The 23205-nt window shown below is 38.4% G+C and overlaps 1 protein-coding gene across 2 annotated transcripts in view; it reads left to right on the top strand.

The window, feature by feature from the left end:
- The window catches only part of LOC131049108 (beta-ketoacyl-[acyl-carrier-protein] synthase III B, chloroplastic), a 74075-nt gene that overhangs the window by 45173 nt on the left and 5697 nt on the right, over nucleotides 1-23205 (top strand). For both annotated transcript variants that reach the window (XM_057983129.2, XM_057983131.2), the window contains exons 4-5: nucleotides 19528-19630; nucleotides 19717-19835. In XM_057983129.2, the coding sequence (XP_057839112.1) occupies nucleotides 19528-19630; nucleotides 19717-19835 (222 nt within the window). The remainder of the gene's footprint in view (nucleotides 1-19527; nucleotides 19631-19716; nucleotides 19836-23205) is intronic.

Consider the following 23205-nt stretch of genomic DNA (forward strand, 5'->3'; position numbering starts at 1 on the left):
AAGTCATCTCCAAGACATTTGGTGAAGGTGATTCAATGACATTTGCACATGAGGATTAAAAACTCAAGGGATGAGTCGATGGAGTGGAGAGAGAATATGAAAATTTGGCTATGTGAAATAATTTCCATTGCTCGCCTTTAGGAGCAAAATGTGCTTCCATTTCTCCTTCTCAGGAGCGAAATCACCTGCCTTTGCTCCTTCATGAGAGCGAAAATCCTTCCTAGGCACTCTTTAATGATGATTTAGAGCATTTCAAGGCACAAGAGGGTAAATTGATAACCAAGTGGGTTGAAATTAATGTCACTTCCTTTGCTCCTCAATTGGAGCGATTTTGCCTTCCTTTGCTCCTTCATGAGAGTGAAATGGCTTATAAGGCATACTTTGGAGATCATTTGAAGCATTTTCATGTTAGTAGGATGAGAAACCTTGAGGAATGATTAATAAAAGAGAGACAAATTGATGAAACAAGGCTAAGAGCAGATTGGAAGGTGATTTGAACTAAATTTCCTTTGCTCCTTCTTAGGAGCGATCTCCCCTATAGATGTGCCTATCAGACCTGCAACACATAAAATAGGAGATCATGTCAAATTGAGAGTATGTAAAGGTTATATATCATGTGTGTTTGATACCCATTTGTTTGTTTTGCAGGAGGTAAAGAAAGAAATCAAAGGGACCAGGTTGGAGGAAGATCAGAACAAGTATCCCAAGGAGGAAATTTCAACATCAAGGTCAAGATACAAGGAAGATGTCTTCAAGAGGAAAATTTCATCGGCAAATACAAGGGCATCAAGGAATGTGACTACACAAGAAGCATTCACTTATACAAGAACATGATCCACACATCTAAGGATGTGTATGGGAGAATCAACAGCATGAAGGGAATCACAAAGAAAGAGTTTCGAAGGAGTGAAGAAACAGCTATGACATCAAGGGTTCATTCCAAGGCAATATCAAGATTCAAGACTAAGAGGAAGTCAACGTATACACCTCGTACCTTCATGGTTTTCAACATCAAGACATTCAAGAGGATAGTTTCAGAAGAGTTAATCAAAGTTAGAAGATTAGCTCAAACAAAATGATACAACTTGGAAACACGCCTCCATCATCATCACTGTTGAAGCTTGATAATGTTGAGTATCAAGAAATATTATTCAATACTCATTCATGATGATGAATCTAGGCCACGAGTGCAAGTTGAGGTGGCATCCTAGTCACCACTCCATCAATCAGAAGGTTCCACATCAACATGTCTAGATGCAATGTACCTAACTTGTCCATGAGGGCACAAACTCCAATGTACCTACCTGTTGATGTGTATTTTGTACACGACCAAACACAGAATAAAATATCTAAAGGTACCTTATCCTCTCTTGAATAAAGCTCCCGAATGCTGAAGATATCGCAAGAGGATCAATCAGAGAAGCTTCAAGGTTCCTGTTATGTAGGATCTCTACTCGTGGATAAGCTCTTTGTGGTATGATGTGATTTTTGCTGGAATCACAAGGGGACTTACACTTGACGACCTAAACGTCTGATTTGTTGGAATCACAAGATTTCACTAGCCTAGATTTTTTGAAAAAAGGGAAAAAAGGATGAGGGCGAGGGAAGGATCTAATTCTGACACTAAGAATGTAGGAACAATGAATGACCTTTGATGAAATTCTAACTAAGTCTTGTCTTGACATCCCAGGACCATCTCCACAAGGTTAGTGCGATCTTCGGAGGAAAGCTTTATGATGTTCAGATCATCGCTACAGGCATAGACACCATCAGGCTGATGCATATCAATGAAGAAGCGACAATTGAAGTTAAGCTTAAGCTGAATGATTCCAGTTGACTACACAAGGCAAGTCTGCAATCAACAAACTGCTAGTAGTATGGATATACAAATTTCACCATCAATCAAACACATTTCTTCCACTCATCTAATAACATGAAATCAAATCTGAGAAGTATAAAGACCATGCAAATTGTTGAATCGACCCATAGATTTCACCATTTCTTCAATGAAGTTTTACATGTCTTTAACAACAACATCTTGGCAACAATCTTTGCCTTCTCTTGCTATTCTATCAACTGACTATTCACTATTAGCTAACTATTCACCTACTATCAACTATTGACTAACTATTAGCCTTTACAAATGAGGAGCCAGGGCTTATATAGCGCCCTCAATACAATTCAATGGCTCAGATCAATTTGAGATCAATGGCCGAGATTTTACAATGAAAACCCTAATTAGGGTTTGTTACAACAAACTCAATTCTGGCCAATGAAATAATTGCATTATTTGGACACATGTCTTCTCTGGAATATTCGACCAGTAGAGAACCGGGGTAGGTACATCGAAGTTTGTGCCATCTCCCATGAATCAGGTACATTGAATCTGGACACGCTGAGGTGGACCAATCCGACTAGAGGAGTGATGACTAGGATGCCACCTTGTCTGACACTTGTAACTTGGTAAGTATTCAATTTGATGTTGCTGAGAAGCTAGCTTTAATTAACTCTTCTAAAACTGTCTGCTTCTTCAACGAACCCTTGCTTTAACTTCCTTTGTCTTCGATGTGGAGGATGGATGGTGTACCTTTCCTTCGAATGCTGGACTGGAAGAGGTCGTCCTTGATGATGTTGGACCGGAGAAGGCCGTCCTTGATGATGCTGAGCTGGAGAAGGTCGTCCTTGTTGATGCTGGACCGGAGAAGGCCGTCCTTGATGATGCTGGGCTGGAGAAGGTCGTCCTTGTTGATGCTGGGCTAGAGAAGGTCGCCTTTTAACTGCAAGACAAACAAAAAGATGATTAAGGACACATGATAAATTCATTTCAACATAGCATTTTCAACTTAAATCATCAACGAAAAGATATCAACATGAAACTTGCCCAAGATTTTCTCCAGGAACAGACCCTATAAGAATTTCGCCTTGGACCCTTTGGAAGGGTCAGGAGCGAATTTCCAACTTTAGCTCAAAATTCACATTTTTGAAGGTCAAACATCTTTCCAAGGCATTCCAAATAGCTTTTCTCACCATAGTCCAGGCCTGACTTAGCACAAAATTTGGAGAAAAGGATGGTTTTAGTGTTTTTCGCTCTGGACCCTTTGGAAGGGTCAGGAGCGAATTTCTTGTTTGTAGCTCATTTTTTTTCATCATTTCAACTTCAATCCACCTCACAAGGCAAGGAAACACTTTTCTTCTCTCATCCAACCCAAGTTTATCTTGATTTTGCAAGGCAAAATAGGTGATTGAAGGATTTTCGCCCTAGACCCTTTGGAAGGGTCAGGAGCGAATTTCCTCTTTTGGCCTAAAATCATCACTTCTGGAGACAACCATTGACTTAAGGGCAATCACAAGGGCATCTTTTACCTTGGTCTAGGCATAGCTTAGCATAAATTTGAAAGGAATAGGTAGATTTTAGGATTTTCGCTCTGGACCCTTTGGAAGGGTCAGGAGCAAATTTCTTATTTTAGGGCTATTTCACCATCCTTTCAACTTCAACTCACCTCCAAGACTTAGAACACCTTGCCTCACTCCTCTCCAGGTCATAAAAACCAAAATCATGACTTGATTTGCAAGGAAAAAGGGTGATCTTAAGAATTTCGCTCTGGACCCTTTGGAAGGGTCAGGAGCGAAATTCTCGTTTGGCTTCAAAATTTGCATTCTTGGCGACCAAAATTCACTTTAAGGCAATCCAAATGACTTCTCTCACCCTTGTCCAGGTTTGACTTTGCCCAAATTTTGGAAGAAAAGATGGTTTTTAGGATTTTCGCTCTAGACCCTTTGGAAGGGTTAGGAGCGAAAATCATTTTTAGGCTCAATTCCTTCGTCTTTCATGGTTTCTAGCAACTTAAAGTCACTCTCAGGGGCAACTTCTCCTTGAATTTACCTTAGCCCACACTTGATCCAGCAAAAACATTGATAGCAAAGAGAGGTTTTGAGAAAATTCGCTCTGGACCCTTTGGAAGGGTTAGGAGCGAAAATCTCATTCTTGACCCAAAATCATCATTCTTTCAACTTGAAACTTCTTTGCAAGGTAGAATCTCATCCTTCATTGCCCTAGGAACAAGGTTTCATGTCCAAGAAAGGTTAAAAAGTAGGTTTATAAGGAATTTCGCTCTGGACCCTTTGGAAGGGTCAGGAGCGAAATTTCCTTTCTTGGCTAAAATCCTTCATTTTCACAACTTCCAGACACTCTCAAAGGCAAGATCATGTCCATTTCCCCTTTCAACATGCTTTGGGCATCACAATTTGGTCAAATAGGGAAGGAAATGAGGTCTAGGAGGATTTTCGCTCTAGACCCTTTGGAAGGGTCAGGAGCGAAAATCATGATTTGGGCTTGATTCTTCCTTTTTCCAACTCAAAATCACCTCAAGAGGTAACTAAACATCATCCTTCACCCAAGGGATAAGGTCTTAAGCCAAAACAAGGTCAAAAGAATAGGCTTGCAAGGAATTTCGCTCTGGACCCTTTGGAAGGGTCAGGAGTGAAATTCACCTTCTTGGCTAGAATCCTTCATTTTTTCAAAGCTTTTAAACATTTCCAATGTCCAAACATGTCTACTCTTCCCTTCAAAATGCCTTGCAAATCAAAATTTGGTCAAATAAGGCCAGAAATGAGTCTTAGGTTGATTTTCGCTCTGGACCCTTTGGAAGGGTCAGGAGCGAAAATCTTGATTTAGGCTTTAATTGCTCATTTTTCAAACTTCAATCTTCTCCTGGAGGCAAATATAGATTGTTTTCCACTTGAGGAACCAGGTTTTAAGCCCATTCAAGGTAGCAAATGAGGATTATAGTGAATTTCGCTCTGGACCCTTTGGAAGGGTCAGGGGCGAAATTCCTAATCTTGGCCAAAATCCTTCACATTTCTACGTTCCATCACCTCAAAAGGAAGAGACATGTTATTTCCTTCCCAAATTCGCCCATGGAACAAGGTTGGTATCCAAAACAAGGGAGCAAATGAGGCTTATGAAGAATTTCGCTCTGGACCCTTTGGAAGGGTCAGGAGCGAATTTCCTATTTTTGGACATGATCCTCACTTTTCAAAACACTTCTCAAGGCAAGAACACATCAAGACTCACACACAAAGCCTAATAAACCAACGCCCATCCAAAACAAGGAAGGAAAATGAGAGTTATAAGGATTTTCGCTTTGGACCCTTTGGAAGGGTCGGGAGCGAAATTCCTCTCCCAGGCTAGAATCCATCATCCCAAGGTCTAAAATCTCCTCTCCAAGGCAAAGTTGCATCAAACCTTCTCAATTATGCCTCAAAAGTCTACAAACTTGGTCAAGCTAAGGAGAAAAATAGAGGAAATAAGAATTTCGCTCTAGACCCTTTGGAAGGGTCAGGAGCGAAATTCACCTTAGGCCATGATCCTGACTTCATTTTTTTGCATTTCTTCATTCAAACAAGTGCTTTTGCCTTCATTCAAGCCTAGGAATGCGTTAGTTCTAGGTTTTGGTCAAAGTAGAATGTCTTATGGAGAATTTCGCTCTAGACCCTTTGGAAGGGTTAGGAGCGAAATTTGACATTTTGGACTCTCCGTCAGGATCATTTTATGGAATATAACATTTAAGTATAAGAAAGAAGAAAGATATAAGGAATTCTTCTTTCTTATACTTTAAGTTATATTCCATATATACTTTCAGGATGTTTGAGAGTGGTTTCGGACCTCCAGGAGTTATATTGCAAAATCTAGTTTTTGGAGGATTCTTCAGTTTTCCAGACAGTCAAATTTCAGGATCAGGACATTCCAAACTTAGCCAAATTTCAGGATCAGGACATTCCAGACTTAGCCAAATTTCAGGGCATTTGAAGATCAGGATGACATTTCAGACTTCATCACTCACCAACTCGACCTAGCTCGGACCTTCAAGAATGATACCCACTCACAAAGCAAGACACAATTAGCAACGAGAGCAAAACCAGGCCCTAAGGAAGACTCTCAAAGAAACCCTAATTCTGGGGCCCAGTGGACTCACCCTGGCTCAAGCAAAGCCTGTAATCCAACGATCCCCTCGACAACACTCATCCTGCAAAGGCTAACAGACAAAACCCTAAAAGACCTAGAAAACAAACCCTAGAAAGCAAAAAGCAGGGGTCCCCATTTGCAATGGGGCGATGTGTGAATATGTCACAACACTACCCTCGTTTTCTATTGGTTCACATTCAACATTGAACCTAAATGTAATTTTTTCTTTGGCCAGAATAAAGTTTTTTTGTAACAAACCCTAATTAGGGTTTCATTGCAAAATCTTGGCCATTGATCTCAAATTGATCTGAGCCTTTGAATCGTAATAAGCCTTCTATATAAGGCTCAAGCTCTTCATTTGTAAAGGTGAATAGAATAGAGAATAGTTAATAGTTTAGTAGCAAATAGCAGCTAGAGTAGACTAGGAGGAGAAGGCAGAAATTGTTGCCTAAGTTGTAAATAAACTTCCTTTTCATTGAAGTTATGGTGGAATGTGTTGTTTCTTTTACACTTACATGGTTTCCTGATGGATCTTCACATTAGCTAATGATAATTAGGTGGATGAAAGAACGTTGTGTATGGTTTATGGTGAAACTCCTAATCCATACCACTAGCCTCTTGCTGATTGTAAGTGCGCCTTGCGTGGTTGACTGAAATACTTGAACGAGCTTAAGTTCAATTGTTGTTCAACCATTGATATGCATTCAATTGATGGTGGCTATGCTTGATAATGATTTGAAAATCATCTAATTTCCTTAGAAGATCGCACTAAGCTTTGTGGAGTTGTTGCTTTGCATGTCAAAGAAAGGCTTAGTCGAGTTACACCAAAGATTGTCCATCGGTCTTACATTCTTAGACTTCTTAAACCCTATGTATTTTGCCCTTTTTTATTCCCCAAGCAAGTAGTTAGGAATCTAAGTTCCAGCAATTCAAGCGTTCAAGTATTCGAATGTAAGTCCCCTTGTGATTCCAACATTATCACATCAAACCAATGAGCTTATCCACACGTCGTGACCCGACATTAGGAACCTTGGAGTTGTCTCATTTGATCGCGAAACATAGCATTTGAGAGTCTTTGATCAAGAGAGGATAAGATACCTTGGTATTTTATTCTGTGTTTGATTGTGCCTAAAAAACACATTAACAGTCTGCATAGTGGCAAATTTGCCAGTTCCGCTAGGGTCACTTGCATAGTCATTGTGGCATTTGCTGTTTTGGCCACACGAGACAAGTGGCAATTTAAATAAAAACATTTTTTTTGGGTCATTTTGAGGTTTGCAACTTTGATTGATGATGTTTGGAGATGTCCCATTCCACCTCTCATCATTCTCAATCATCATCACAAATGCTTTCCTCTGTTTTTGATGATGAAATCCATCTCCTATCCCATTACAACTTTTTCACTAATGTAGAAACCTTGAGCCTAGTGTTCTAGTTTGTTTAGAGTCTAGACCTAATTTTTCAGTTCATACATCTGCCAATAGGAGACTTTTGGTACCAAACGAAGAAATCTTGAGTCCTCGTACCAACACAAGAACTCTTCACAAGTCTTGGCAACACATAAGCCAACCTGTTTATGCATATGAGAACCAATCATGGACACCAACATGCCCCTTTACTTTTATCCTTGTATCACATCTACAAAATTGAAAGGAAAAGGACTACTCACATGTGAAGGGTTTCCCTTGAACTCATACTTTTCATCTTTCTCAAAATGAAGGTGCTTACATTCTTGTGACAGCCCTGCACCTGGTTGGATCTGCTGCCCCTTTGCCTGCTTTTCCATATAGGTTTGGGACTCTACACCAGGCCCATCGACAGCCTTTGCATGCACAGTCTGATCCACAAGCAAAGGGCAATCAACTCCTTTATATGCACTGATTAGTGTCTTTGTCTTTGAAGTGGTAGCAACAACTTTGGATCTACCAACATATGAATTCAGAGTAAAGTCCTTCCATTTAATTGGACTTTTACTGATTCTTGCACCTAAAGTAAACAAATAAGGACTGCCTAAAATCACATCACTTACATCCAATGGCACAACATCTACTTGTACCTGTTGATGTGTGTTTTATGCACATACGAGCACAAAATAAAATACCAAAGTATTTTACCCTCTCTTGAACAAAATTACTGAATATGCTATGATTGCGAGGAAGATCATATTGCGATTCCAAGGTTTCTACGGTCAGTTCTTGACATGTGGGTAACTCAATGGCTTAATGTGATATGCTGTTCTCACTCGAGGACTTACATAATTGTTCGAATCTTTGCTGAGCTTATCATGAATGTGGATAGGCTATGCTGATGACTTAGGATCTTGCAATTAAGCTCTTGATCTATTCAAACAAGGATTTCTAAAAAAAATGGCAAAAGGAATAAGGTTTAGGGATTCTATTCTAAAGCCTAGAATGCAAAAAAAGGGTGAATGATGTAATGGAATCCTGCTGCGCGAGGTCTTACCATCAAATCGAACAACTTGACACAAGCTCAGTGCAATCATCTAAGGTATAATTCAAAGATGTTCAAATCATTACCATCAAACATTGATTACCATTCAAGTTAATGCATAAACAATGGACGTATAACAATTGAAGTTAAACTCATATAGAAATTCCAATTGACCACGCAAGGCACACTTACAATCAGCAAGAGGCTAGTGGTATGGACTAATGGATTCCACACAAATGCATTCAACAAATCCTTTCATTCAATCTAACAATACTTGAAGGCAAATTCTAATCTAAATTTCTAATCTAACTTGGAGGCAATGAGAACTTCAAATGCACACAACACTTAAACAAAAATCACCATCAAGTTAAACAATGATTTGTATTCAAAATTGCAGCATATATTGACAATTCTCAAAAATCTTTTACAAATGAGAGGCAATGGGGTTTATATAGAGTCTCAAATAAAATGAATGGCCAAGATTTAATCAAAATCAAGGGCCAAGATCATGCCAACAATGCCCTAAAGTTGCCCTAATTAGGGTTTACATAAAAAAGAGCCACCAACATATGGCCCAATGAAACAATGCCTAACCATCAAGTAGGGAATCTTCTAGAAGATTTCGGCCTACATCTCTTTCTCTCACAACATATTCTAGGAATCTAGCCAATACAAAATCTAACTCCATTGAAATGCTAGGCAAAGCATCCTACTGCAAATCAATCACGTCTAACGCATTGGAACAAGCATCTAAGGTGTTCTCCCAATCTGGCATAAGCTTTTCCGAATTGTGGACATGGATCAACAAGGAAACCAAATCATCCATCTGATTCTTCTTCAAAGAATCCAACTGATTGAAGTACATGAACTTCATCTCATCTCTCAACTTTGCTAAGTGTAAACCGTTGGCATCACTGACATGCGCTCCCAATAACTCCTCAATAGATGTAAGGATCTTTGATTGTATCTCTTGAATTGATCCTTCCATCTCCTCACAATCCTTGCGTGCGTGCTCATAAGTGGATTTCTTCATGGCCAATGAACAATACCAGCCATGAAAATCATATCTGTCTCCATCATGCACAACTTGTTCCCTGATCAATGTGGACATAGGAATCCTCTTCAAAACTCTGAGAAGGGGAATAGTCTTATCCTTGATAGGCCGGAATTCATCCCAAACTCCCACCAAATACTGTATCTTGAATATGAGTGTCGTTGTCCTATCAAATACCTGGACAAAATGAGTAAGGAAATCATTCGCCCGTGTCTTCACATCTTCAATCCATTTCCCAAGTTACGAGAGGGTGTCTCTCGTTGCCTCATAATCTGCATGTAGCCCATGATCAACTGCAATAGGGGAAACAAAGGCGGGATTCTCGCGCCTTATCCTTGTAATGTACTCTCTAAGTCTGATATTCTCCTCTTTGTACTTTTCTTTCTTCTCAATTTCCCTGTCCACCCTCGCATTGATTACCTAAACTGTATCATTGAGTTCCTGGAACTCTTTCTCTTTTGTAGTTCGACCCAGGGCAACCAAGGTGATCTGAAAATCTATGGGAGTAGCATCTCTAGTAACATCTCCAATAGGAACAACCACCTATGCAATCCGCATTCCTGTTTCATCTCTAGCTATATTCAAAAGAATCTTAGCTTTCTTAGGTTCTTTATCCTTATTACTCTTGGCTAAGTAATCATCAATATCATCAATAGGTTGGGCCTCTACCATCTTCTTGCTTTTCTCCATGCTCTTCATCAGCCAATCGGGAATAGCATTGATCTCCATCCCATCATCAAGACACATCTCTCGATCAAGTTCCTTCAATGTTGAGATAACATCATCATCATCATCATCATCATCATTGTCCTTGGTCAGATCATACACATTCTTCCCCAAGATAACCTCCAAAAGGATAGTGGGAGATCTTGGCTGATCATCATCTTCATTAGGTGGTGTCGATGTGGCTGTGGCAAGCAACTCCTGAGTATTTTTTTGTAAGATCACTGTGTTTGAGCAGTGCTCAAAATCCCTGTTTGGTTCTAGCATATTAATCTCCTTGATTGATGAGACATTGAGGGGAGATAAAGGAATAATAGGTTTTGCTTCTTCTTCTTTACTTCTTCAATCTTCTTCCCTCTAGCCTTGGTTTTTCCTGGTGTACTCTTCCTTCGCTTTGGAGCTTGACTCTCCTCATTTGCATGAATCTTTATGTCACTGATTGTCCTCTGATCATCCTTGGAAGAGGATTCCTCCTATTTCATCTTATCATATGTGAAGATAACACCCATATCAACTAACCTGTTCATCTGTTTATCTACCCAACCTCTGGAGAAACTCAGGACTTCTCTCATCAATTCATTCAAATCTATTACTTCTTGTTCTGACAAATTAGGCAATAGGATATCCTTCTTCATTTCATTCTCATATTGTGGATGGGTATGGTCTTGATCATCCAACACTTGATCAGGAATGAGAAAGAGTTCACACTTTCTCATGATCCACAGACATTTTGGACCACATTCTTCTCTTTACTGCTTGCTCGTCCATCAAGTTGGCTCAATAATCTTCAATGTCCACCTTGTGTATGCATCTATCTCCTCTGATCCTTCCAACCTTCTCGTGTGAACCTTTCTCTTTTCTTGTATGTTCCAAGGCGATAGAATGCAAGTTCCTCAATCATCGTACTAGCTGCAACAACGAAATGGCAAACTTCCAATATTTTTCCTACGGAAATAGGAAATGTCATCCCCGTTCTATGCTTATTGTTTTGGATGGAATCATATTCTAGAAGCTGTCTCACCACCTCCAACAGGATCATTCTGTCTAGAGGATACCTAGGAAGCTTGTAAGGTTCGGATTGAAATCCATGAATCCTAAGGTATGTGAAAGTGGGAAATTGTATGTACCGCAATCTGTATTGCTCAATCAACTCTGTCGTCTCCTTAGTCAACCTCTTGTGGATTCCGCCTTGCAACATCCTTGTAATGTACATGGTAAATGCGTTGTTCACCCTCTTATAATCTTCAACTCTATACATATTCAACTGTGGATAACATTCATAACTTTTGTATTGCCCTTGTCCATTCTCGACTTCACCTCTGCATATCAACCCTTTGTATGTGAGAAGTCGTGCAAGTATATACACTAGGTAAGAAGTCATGGCGAATGACTTGGATCTCTCCACATTTCTCAACTGAAAATCTAAATTGTCACTGATGATTTTTGACCAATTGATCATCGTTCCTCTCAAACAATCTTGGATAAAATAGAACATCCATCCATGATATATTGCACCTTGTGACATTCCTATCACTCAGTTAAGTAGGAATACCAAGTCGCTATATTCCTCTTTCAAATCTGTGTACGAGTGTCTTGGGTGCCTTGGAATGATGAGGCCTAGGCTCAATCATCCATTCCTTGTTTACTATGGTTTTGCATGCATCCGCTTTCAACTTGTACTTTGCTTCATACTCATCCTTTGTCTTGCCCTTCATGTCTGGACTGCGTGGAATTCCAAACACCACAGCAACTGCATCCTCAGCGAGGAAGGCAATGGTGATCCCTTTGGGAGTCTTGATCATTCGGGAAAGAGGGTCATAATGCCTTGCGCATTCCAGGACTAACTTGCTGCATTGTGGAAATCCAGTGGCCTGATAGATACCACTCCTCATGATATTTGCATAGGTAGGAGAGGGAATCTGGTTTCCAACTCCGAACATCCGTTGCCGCATCTGGTCCATGTTCAGGAAATGCATATTTGTGTCGGTAATCTCCTTCCATCTGGATGACATCTTGGATTCTGGATAGAATCCCTCCTGAACTATCTTCTGTTGCTCCTTCCGAATTCCAATTCCGTATTTCGACATTGCACCTGCACGAAGTTGGAAGTCAATAACTTCGGAAAATCCTCCTGATAGCTATTTTCAGAATTAGACAAGTTCTGATTTCTTATTACTAAGATACTTTTAGGAATGGAAATCAGGAATTTCATCTGCATTCTTAACGATTTCTGAAAATAGAACATAAGTATGATAAGGATAGGGTCAAAACCCTCATAAAACCTCTAAAAATCATCATTTTCAGACTTAACCAAGTCTGAAGACACTAGGATACTTAGAAAATTCATTGAAAATCTAGGTCATAGGAGTATACCAAATCTGGAAATGTATTAGGAAAGGTGTGAAAAGTCTGATTTTAACTCAAAGAATGTCTCAAGAAACCTTTCCAAGCCCTCTAATGGTTGCCAATAAGTCTGAAGACAACTTGCAACACTTAAAATCAGTCATTTGAACAAGGTTGAAGCCATGAAGAATGCAAATACTTGATGAAAACAACCTTCCCAAGGTCAAAACAATCAATTCTGGGTATGAATGTAGGGCTGGTAAAAGAAAATTAGTTTGAAGACAAGTCTGAAAATTGAAGTTTCAGACTTACCAGCACTTCAACAATGATGATAAACCCAGAAAATGATCATAAAATGGCATAAAAATGTCCTCCAAATGAAATCGCCCAACATAGAAATTGGCTGCAAATGAAGTGAAGTCTGAGGATGGTCTGCAACAATGGTGTTTCAGGCCTGCAACATCAATGGCAGCCTCCAAAACTCCACAAAAAAATTCATTAAAACAGTCTGCAATCAAAATCGCCTTAATGTGGAATCGCTGGTATGTGAAGAAATAGGTCTGAAAATGTGTTTTCAGCGAGCAATGGAGTTTCGATCAGCTTCAGCAATGAAGGGAAATGTAGGTCTGAGAACAGTTGCAGCAAGCAACAATAATGGCAGCCAACCAAAATGGAAGAAATGTCACAAAAATGGATTAATTCAGCCTCCAAACCAAAATCGCCCTGCTCCAATAATGGCACCATCTCCCAAAATTGCCCAACTTAGAAATTTCTCCCTTCAAGCTTGCTCCAATGGCCTCAAAAAAATTCATCTAGGTCTGATTGGGCATAAAAATGATCTTCAAAACAATCTTCAGCTCCAATGGTGTCAAAAAACACTTCAAAATAAATAAATCGCCTAGCTAGAGAAAATCGCCCAACTCAGCCACTTAACCATCACCATCAGCAAATATAATAATATTATAATGCTGGCCAACCTCCTTTAAACTAGTTCTCACCTTGAGTTTTCACCACACAAGCAATGTGGGATAAAACTTTGCCTTTATACTTGCCTGGGGAAAATCGATTTGCTTCTAAAATTATCTAATCATTAATAAATTGTTTTTGATTTTTAAATAATCGTCAACAATTGCAAAAACATATTGGGGCTGATTTATTAAAATTTTCAAAATTTAATTCATCTTAACCCCTTGTGGAAAATCGCCCCATATTGGGATGAAAAGCCCAATCAAAACTTATTAAAATTATTAAAATTTGCTCTGGGGGGAAAATCGATCTGCATCAGGAACATGAATTTTATCTGCATTAAAGTCATCTGCACTCCCAGGGGAAAAACGTGGGTCATCAGGAGGATTTCCCAACACTTAGTCAAATTTGACCTTCCCTGGTGGAAATCGCTCTCCATCAGGAATCTGAAGGGGGGAAAATGGGGTCCATCAGAAATCTAGTGGAAATTCATATCCCATCAGGGTTTTGAGTGGGGGAAAATCATGGGTCATTGGAAATGTGGGGGGAAAAGCGCCTCCCATAAGGAATTTTGATGTTTAGACCCTCAAAACATGGATTTTCATTAGGAATTTAATGATTTAACCACTCAAAATCATCTAGACACTTCAAATTTTCAATAAAACGCATCGAGACTTGGGCAAATTTACAAAAAATTGAGTGAGACAAAAGGAATTTTATCGGGATAAAGTGCGAATTTAACTTGAATTGCCTCCTAGGAGCGAAAACAACCCCTAAAGGCATCTAAATATCACCGACAGTTTAGCATCTCTTACAACATCTAACATGTTACACACTTGATCCTATACAAAATCTCAAAACCCCAATAGCAATTAGGCATGATCACATTTCAAAACTTTAGACTCAGACACTGAAGCTCAAATTTGCCAGCTACGTTGCGAAAAACCCTAAACTAACAACGCGGAAAGCAGGAAAGAGGGGGTCCTCGTTTGCAATGGGGCAATGTGTGAAAAGGTCACAACAGTACCCCATCTTTGTAATAGTGCCATTGTTTCCACAAGCCCAATAAAATATCCATCTCTTCTTCCTTCACCCTGACCAAAGCAACCTACACTCCCTCCATGTCCTCTTACACCTCATTATTCTCCATTTTTGTCCTCTCCTCATTAGTTGTCTCATCTCCTCTTCCTTCTCACACTATCCTAGTTTTCTCCTCATCTTACCAATTGCCTCTTGTGCAGTCTATAGATGTGACCTCTTGTCAACAAGTTTTAACATTAGAGAAGTGAAGTATTGCTAAAATTGGAAAGCACACTTGACCGGTTGATGGGCTTATTGTCCAAGAAAAAGGAGGCAATAAAGCCAACCATTGTAAATTTTAATGCCATTTATTTCTTGTTAAAAAACCTCCAACAAAGAAGGTAAAAGGACAAACAATGTTGAGAAGGGGTGACCAAGGGTTATGTATGCATAAACGACAATTCCTTCACCAAACAAAGAACAACTAGAGGTCAAGGCAAGCAATTAATGATGTAGGGGACACCCTTGGGAAAGAACACGAGTAGGTTTTCAAAGCTTAGGAGAACTCTTCTAAAAAAGACCACACCTTGCAAGAATGCCTCAAGGTTGTTTTTTGTTGGCTTTCTTCTTCTCAGCAAACCTTCTACGATTGATTGCTCTCCAATTCTAATCATTGTGAATTAGTGTTTACTATGGCCAATAACAAAGCTCTTGGCTATAATGGTTTTCCTTGTGAATTTTACAAAACTGTCTAGGACTGTGTAGGGGGGGATCTTTATAAAGTCTATCTTAAAGCCTTTCATTCTAATTCATTACAAAAAAATATCAACAAAGAAATATAAAATTCATACCTAAGTTTGGTGATCTTGAAGATATCTGTAATTGGCATCTAACCACTTTTACTCAATGTTTCCTACAAAATCATTGCCAAAGCCCTAGTGTTTAAGTTATGCCATCTTCCTCTTCATATTGTGTGGCTTGAGCAAACTGGTTTTATTTAGTCTAAATAATCCTAGACAATATCATTGATGTTTGGGAAGGCATGAAACGGGTTTGATGATCCCATCAATATACCATTTTCATCAAAATTAATTTTGCTAAAGCTTATGACAGCATCGAGCGGCCTTTTATCCTCACAATGCTTTAGGCTCTAGGATTTGGTCTGCAATTCATTCACTTGGGTTGTATGCTTTTTTCAAATACTTCAGCTTGCCTCAATGTCAATAGCCACAACAATCTAGTGCTTTTGGCCCTTTCAGATCTTTTCACCAAGGATGCCCTTTAGCTCTAGCATTGTATGTGCTTGTTGTTGAAGGCTTTAGATACGTTTTGGCTCATTTCATTTCTCATGGGTTAGTCAAAGATATTTCTTTATTTAATTCCTTTGCTCAACTTGTTAATGGTCATGTTGTTGATGATCCTTTTCTCTCATAGTAGAGGAAAATAATGTTTGCTAAGCTCTCCATTGCTTGGATATCTTTGGTAAAGCCTTGGGTTTAGATATTCAATTGGAAAAAAATCAATGTCATAGGCAATCATTCCTACTTAAGCCTCCTTGGCTCAGCTCTTGTAGGTGGAAATGGTTTGGGCATGGAGAAATATTGAGATTCTTGGGCATTCCTTTTGCCTTTCAAGCTTCTCTTGCTGCTTTGTTGCAATCTGTATTGGCCAAAAATGAGAATAAGTTGACATATTGGGCTACTAAACCTCTATCTCTGGTAGGGAAATTTCAGATCTATTCATAATTCTTGTAGCTTCTCATGTTTATTCTTCTTGTGGTTGTTGGGTGCTTTCTATAGCCTTCTATTTGAAGCTAAATGAGCTTCTTAGATATTTTCTTTGGGCTTCCTCTAAGAATCATTGAGGTTTTCACTAGGTGGATTGAGAGTACTGTTGTCTCCCTCATTATTTAGGTGATCTAGGCTTTTTCCACTCACTGTCGAGGCCTAGCTCTATGTGCCAAATGAATCATTTGTTCCCTACTTGGTAATGAGGCTTGGAAAATTTTAGTTTGGCAATACATTTCCTCTAGCCGTCTTGATAGGAGACTAGCTTGGAAGGGGATTGGTCTTCACACCTTCCTTACAATTAAAGAGCTTTGTTCAATTCCAAGAGACATTTGTGATGAAAAGCATCTAGCAAGCTTGCGAAGCTACCAATCTTGGCTTTTTGGAATTGTTTTGGTTTTTGTACTAGTCTCTCTATCAATCAACAAACTATTTGTTGGTCTCCTATTTTACCCCTTGGGTCTGTGCTTTGAGGCTTTTCAAAATGGGGGGCAAAACCCTCCTTCAGCTTTTTTCCAAGGTTGCTCGGAGTTTCTTATCCTTGAATGAACTCAAGGCAAACTATCATCTTTCCAATTAGGATTGTGAAACTTTTGAAACAATTCTTGAAACCATCCCTATTGATATGGTTCTCAAAATTGGAGTTCAATGTCACAAATCTTGGTGGAAGGATTGGAAATTGTATCCCGATACAACATTTCAGAAGTACAGGCCTCATAAAGGCTACTCTTGGCTTTTGCCTCATTTGCCCAAGGTGCTGGCTTTGAACTAGAGATAGCTCTTGCAATTGTTGTTTTTAGTTTGGCAATGTAGGTTTTGCACCATTTGGTCCACTATTCTTGAGTCATTTTTCCTGGTGTATTTTTTTCTAAGGCCTTTCCATTTGTTCTAGGTTAGCTCACTTGGGGATTCTAGATCCTTGATGTCCTTTCTATGGTCATCGTGAGTCTCTTAAACATCTCTTTTGGTTCTATCGTAGATCTCAAGCTACTTGGACTTGGATTCATGATTTTCTCAAGCTTTTTAAGCCCAAGCCTTTCTCTTGGCATATGGTGTTAGTAAGGGACTTGCTTAGATTTCTTCCAGATACACTTAGATTTGGCATACTTTCAAGGTGGAGATTTTCTTTGCGTTTGGAAAGATGAAACTTTTCTATTTTCTCTAGCTATATAGTTTATTATTATTTTTTGCTTTACACTAAAGCTATGGCATGTGCTAATGTCTGTATGCAGATTCAAGTGCAATGAAATAAATAATATTTTGCTTTACACTAAAGCTATTACATGTGCTAATGTCTTTATGCAGATTCAAGTGCAACACAATAAATTTGAACTTGAGGTTGCTCACTTACAGGTTTTGTTGAATCACTGGGTAATGCCCCTTGTGCTATTGTCAGGATTCCTTTGATTTCCCACCTCTATTACAGGCTAGTCTCTGCCTCATGGGTGTTGTCAAGGCTGCAGCTGGTTAGATTTTGGACATTAGAATACTCATTCTTAGGCTTCTTCACCTCTTGTAAGAAGAGATTGTGCTCAATGAAGTTGGTCATAATTTCTTAACCACTGCTCTACTTCTCCACCACTCAGTGGTTGGAATTTAGGGTTGGCTAGATGCCTGTAAGCTTCCTTGGTTGACTATTGCTATTTTTCTTGTTTGCATTGCCATTGAAGATAAACAAGATGATAATGATGGATGGGACCCTCTTGTGGACACTTTGGACCCCCTTGATGTATGGGGTAAATTGGATGACCAAGACCCTCCTCCCCCATTTGCTGTTGCTCTCGCCACTTTGTGTGCTTATTGTTATGATGTTCTCTATTTTTGGTTGTAGCCTCATTTGGATTCTAGGGGTGTGACCATTTCCACCCACCTTTTTTTGTGAATATTTTTAACACTTTTATAAATGATAATATAGACATTATTCATTAAAAAAAAATTGTGGATGAAAGATTATAGGAAACCCATACAGGTTAGGAAAGATATCACCTTTCTTTTTCAAACAGAATTTTACATAGTTCCACAAAGTTTCTTGATAGGGCGATGGGGCGACCAAGGGCCTAAGTTTGGGGATGATGGCGAGGGGGTGGCACAAATACATATAGTACTTGAAAAATTAGTTATAAAAAGATCTGTAAGGAATAAGTATAAGAATTGCAAATGAAACTTTGGCATACTATGTAAAGTTTAAACTAATAAACATTAAAAACATGACGATGATTGCATTGAAATTTGAACATTAACAATGGTGGGCAGAGTTTTGGACCTTTGGTAGCAAACCAAGAATAAGTATAAGAATTACAAATGAAATTTTGGCATACTAAGTTTAAACTAATAAACATTAAAAAAACATGGCAATGATTGCATTAACAATAACAATGGTGGGTGGAGGTTTGGGGTCAAGGGGCAGTGCCCCTTGTGGGGGTTTGGGCCATAACCCCCAACAGGGTCAAGGGGTAGTGCCCCTTGCAAGGGTTTGGGGGCAAAGCTCCTAGTGAGGTCAAGGGGCAACGCCTCTTGTGGGGGTTTGGAGGTCTACCCCAAGCAGGGTCAAGGGATAGCAACCCTCATGGGGTCTGAGGGCCACAAGAGACTCCTAGGAATCCCCGAGATGGTTAGGAGACTCTTGGAAGTCCTTTGCATGTCCTGCCACCCCCGACATCCCCGATGTCTCAGCAATGGTGATGGTGTAGCAGGGGGATGTTTCCCCAAAAGTCCCCACGTCTTGAAAATGTCCTTGTCCTAGAAATGTGGGGATTGGGGAGGGGGAGACGCATCCTCATGGTTCAGTGGAATTTTACCTCTTTCAAGGAATTAGGAGTCCTAATTAAGATCGTGTTATTTTGTGATGATCTTGGGGTTTAATTTTTAGGAAGATCTCGTGAGCCTCTCCTTTTCCAGTATTATCTTTTGTCAAGAGGTTGTCAAATGTGATAAATGAATTTGATACAACTGGGATGATGTGCCAGTGATCCCTATAATCAAGAAATTGCATGAGACTATTAAGATTTGATAACCTGGATTCAATATATTGCAAAGTATACAACCATTTCTCTTTTTCCTGCAACAAAACAGTTGTCCAATGACCTGATCATTCTGCATACTGTATATCTTTTACTAAGAATGTATTTTTTTCTAAAGTTTTTATGGACTTAATGCTTATATTCATAGTCATGGTATAATAAATGACAAATTAAAATGTTTCAAAATGTTGGCATCAGGTGCAAAGGGATCTAGGTTGCACAAATGCGTTGGCTTTTGACATCACTGCTGCTTGTAGTGGATTTGTGTTGGGGCTTGTAACAGCCACACGTTTTATAAAAGGTGATTGGTGCTTGTAATTGGCCACCTCCAGATTATTTTAAGCTTCTTTGTTCTATTATTGCTGAAAATTCTTGGAATAATGACAGGTGGTGGCTTCGACAATATTTTGGTGATTGGAGCAGATGCTCTTTCTAGATATGTTGATTGGACTGACCGTGGCACTTGCATTTTGTTTGGAGATGCGGCAGGTGCTGTGTTATTGCAGGTATAGATCTTCACACAAAATTGCATGATTACTGATTGTATGCAAGTTTACAACCACATTTTTTCCTGCTTTACATTGAACATGGTGTTATTTATTTGATAATTGTAGATTGGGACATACAAACACAAAACAAAATGTAATCTATCACAAGTTACTATGATAAGGTGGCAACCATGCCATCATTTTATTGTTTTTCCTCCGTACGGATTCTTTAATGAATTCATTGCATGTGAGAGTGATGTGTTTTGAGTGGAGATTGTACATGTGATTCTCTTGTGTGGTTACGAATGTGCTTATCAGTAAGGATACGAAGTTATATGCAAGATAAATAGGTAACGTGCCACAAAATTTCCACTTGATATGATACACAACATTACTATATTGATAATGGACAGCTCCACATTGATGTATTTTCTTATGTGTGGAGATTGCACACATGATTCTCATGTGTGGTTACCAATGTGCTGATTAGTAAGAATATGAAGTTATACGCAAGCTAAACAGGTAATGGGTCACAAGAATTTGCACTTGACACGATACACAACATCACTATATTGATAATGGACTGCACCACAATTATGTATTTTCTGATATTTTTTCTTTTGTAGTTTTCACTAACTTTTTCAAAATCTCTCATGATTTTGGTGATGCATAATTAACATTAATAATTTGTTGGTTATATTTGTAAATTTTAAACATGGATGTGGAGCTTCTTGTTTTCTCCTTTGAGACCATTGTGCAGCCAAATACACTTTTGATTTTGTCTTTTGTGGGAATGCTGCATAGGGCAACATTGGGGTATTTATGTAATGCAAGTCAGCTAATTGAGATGCTGAAGTACTTTTTTACCACAGAATTTTTATTGCAGCTTTGATCTGTTCATTCAGTGGACATTTCTTTAATGTATTAATCTCTATGGATAATTGAAGGAATCTATTGGTATGTATTCTGCCTTTCATCTTGTTTTTCGTATGTCTCAGATGGTCCCATTGGAGCAACAGATTTCTTTTGCATATGGGTAGGAAGAACACCCCCTTCGCTACCTGTTTAAACTCATCTATATTTACCATAGACCATCGGCATTCTATTGCATGGAAATGCTTGTATTCATTAATAATCATTCTCTGCCTGTCTTTGAATCAATTGTAAGAATAACATATTACTAATGGATATGTGCCAGATATTCTCATTGGGCAGAATTTAGACCGTCAACAACACATGCTCCAATTTTAGTTTTAATTGGTTTGAAACTACACAAATTTGGACCATTCAGTTGCAGATTATTGTTTGGTATTTAATATTGACAGTGTTCAATATTACTCTCAGAGATTAGGTAATACCTATTCTCATAGGCTGTACAAATTAAAGTAGCCAGTTAAGTATGTATCTCTGCTGTTAATTGCCATATTGACTTGTCCTTCTGTTTAGGTAGCCTTTACTAGTTTTCACTATACAAATTAGTGGCTAAAAGGATTTCAAGTTATGCCACTTTTTATGCAAAATAACATTTCTCTGATATCAACTTGATCTGATGAATAAAAATTTAGAATTATCAGCTCATTCATTAAAACAAAAATATCTGATTTCATTAGGAAATATGCACTTATCTGCTGTGGCCTCAAAACAAAAAAATTCTACATTTTCTGCTCTCTTCATGGTTTCCTGCATGAAACCTGTGCACAAAAACAACTCAAGAAACTTTCAAGACGTAGGTCCATTTGTTAAACAATTCACTTTGTTCCTCTATCAGGGATTTAAAACCTGTTGTCAAAGTGTTAGAAACACAAGGAGATGTGTATACTAAATTGCATTTGAATGCCATAGAGGAACACATACCTGATTTGTTTATCATCCTTCATGAAATTTATGCTATCAGTTCTTATGACAGTCATTTCATTGTTAATAGTTCCCTTGGGCCTCCTGAATTTTCGCAGACCAATTTAAGGTTACATTTTTTGATCTCATTCTTTAGAAGTAGAGAGAGGAGCATTTATTCTTAGATGATAATATCAACACATAAACAAATTTTGATGTAATAACTTATACATGATCAATTCCTATTTGTTATTTTTCATTGACATGTAGAATTACATAAATACACACAGAATTGATGAAATCTGTTCTCATTTTGGTATGAAACATGAGTTCACCTTTCTTTTGAAACTCATGAAAATCATTGCACTGACTTAAAGTGCAAGTAATGAATGCCATGACATGTACAGAACAAAAATAGCTGAAATTACCAAAAGCATGTATGATACCAGTACACACACACACATGCATACATACTGAAAGAAAGATGTTTGCTTTACATGTCAAATTTATTTCTTGGCATACGCATCCCTAGTTACAATTCTAACATTTTGTTATTTATCCTTTTGATGTATTTGTTTAAAAACATATTATCTTAGAGGTGCCATTTGAAACTCTATGCTCTTTATTTTCTTGATTTTCAATTTACATACTTAATTGTATTTGATCTTTCCTTTACTCTTGTTGATGTATGTTTTATGCACATACGAACATAGAATAAAATACCAAGGTATCTTATCCTCTCTTGAACACAGTCTCTCAAATGCTAAACTTTGTGATCAATTGGAAGACTCCAAGGTTCCGAAATGTCAGGTCTTTACTTGTGGATAAGCTCAATGGTTGATGTGATATTGCTGGAATCACAAGGGTACTTACGTTCTACATAAATGCTTGAATACTTAGACATTGCTAGAATGTGGGACTAACTCATCTAACAAAGAAAGATCAAAAGGAAAGGGTGTAGAGAGTCTAATCTAATTCTAAGAATTTAGGTTGGCAGTAAGTAAGACCAAGGTAAGGTGGGTTAGGCGCGGGGATACCTCTGGAGTAAAAAAAAATTAAAAAAATTATAAGAATGTAGGATGTAGTGGATGACTTGGTGAGACTCAACTAGACTTTGTTTTGACATCAATGAACAACTCCACAAAGCTAGTGCAATCTTCTAAGGTAGATATATGACGTTCAAATTACTACCATCAACATCAATACCATCAAAGCAATGCATACCCATGGACAAACAATAATTGAAGTTAAGTTCACATAAAATTCCAGTTGACCATGCAAAGCGAACTTACAATCAACAAGAAGCTAGTGGTATGGACTAAACGAATTTCACCATTAATCACTTACAAAATCTTTCATTCACCTAATCAACATAAAAGCAAATGAGAATTGAAAACCATGCAACTTGTTAAAACAACACATTTCACCATATTTTCAATGAAAAGAGTATATTCATTTACAAGTCTTAGCAACAATTTCTTCTTCTCCTACCCTACTACTCTAAATTCTAATTCCTAATTGCCTTAGCAACTACTCTTCTACTACTAACTATTAA

The sequence above is a fragment of the Cryptomeria japonica genome, chromosome 3 (genome assembly GCF_030272615.1).
Source record: "Cryptomeria japonica chromosome 3, Sugi_1.0, whole genome shotgun sequence".
NCBI classification, from domain to species: domain Eukaryota; kingdom Viridiplantae; phylum Streptophyta; class Pinopsida; order Cupressales; family Cupressaceae; genus Cryptomeria; species Cryptomeria japonica.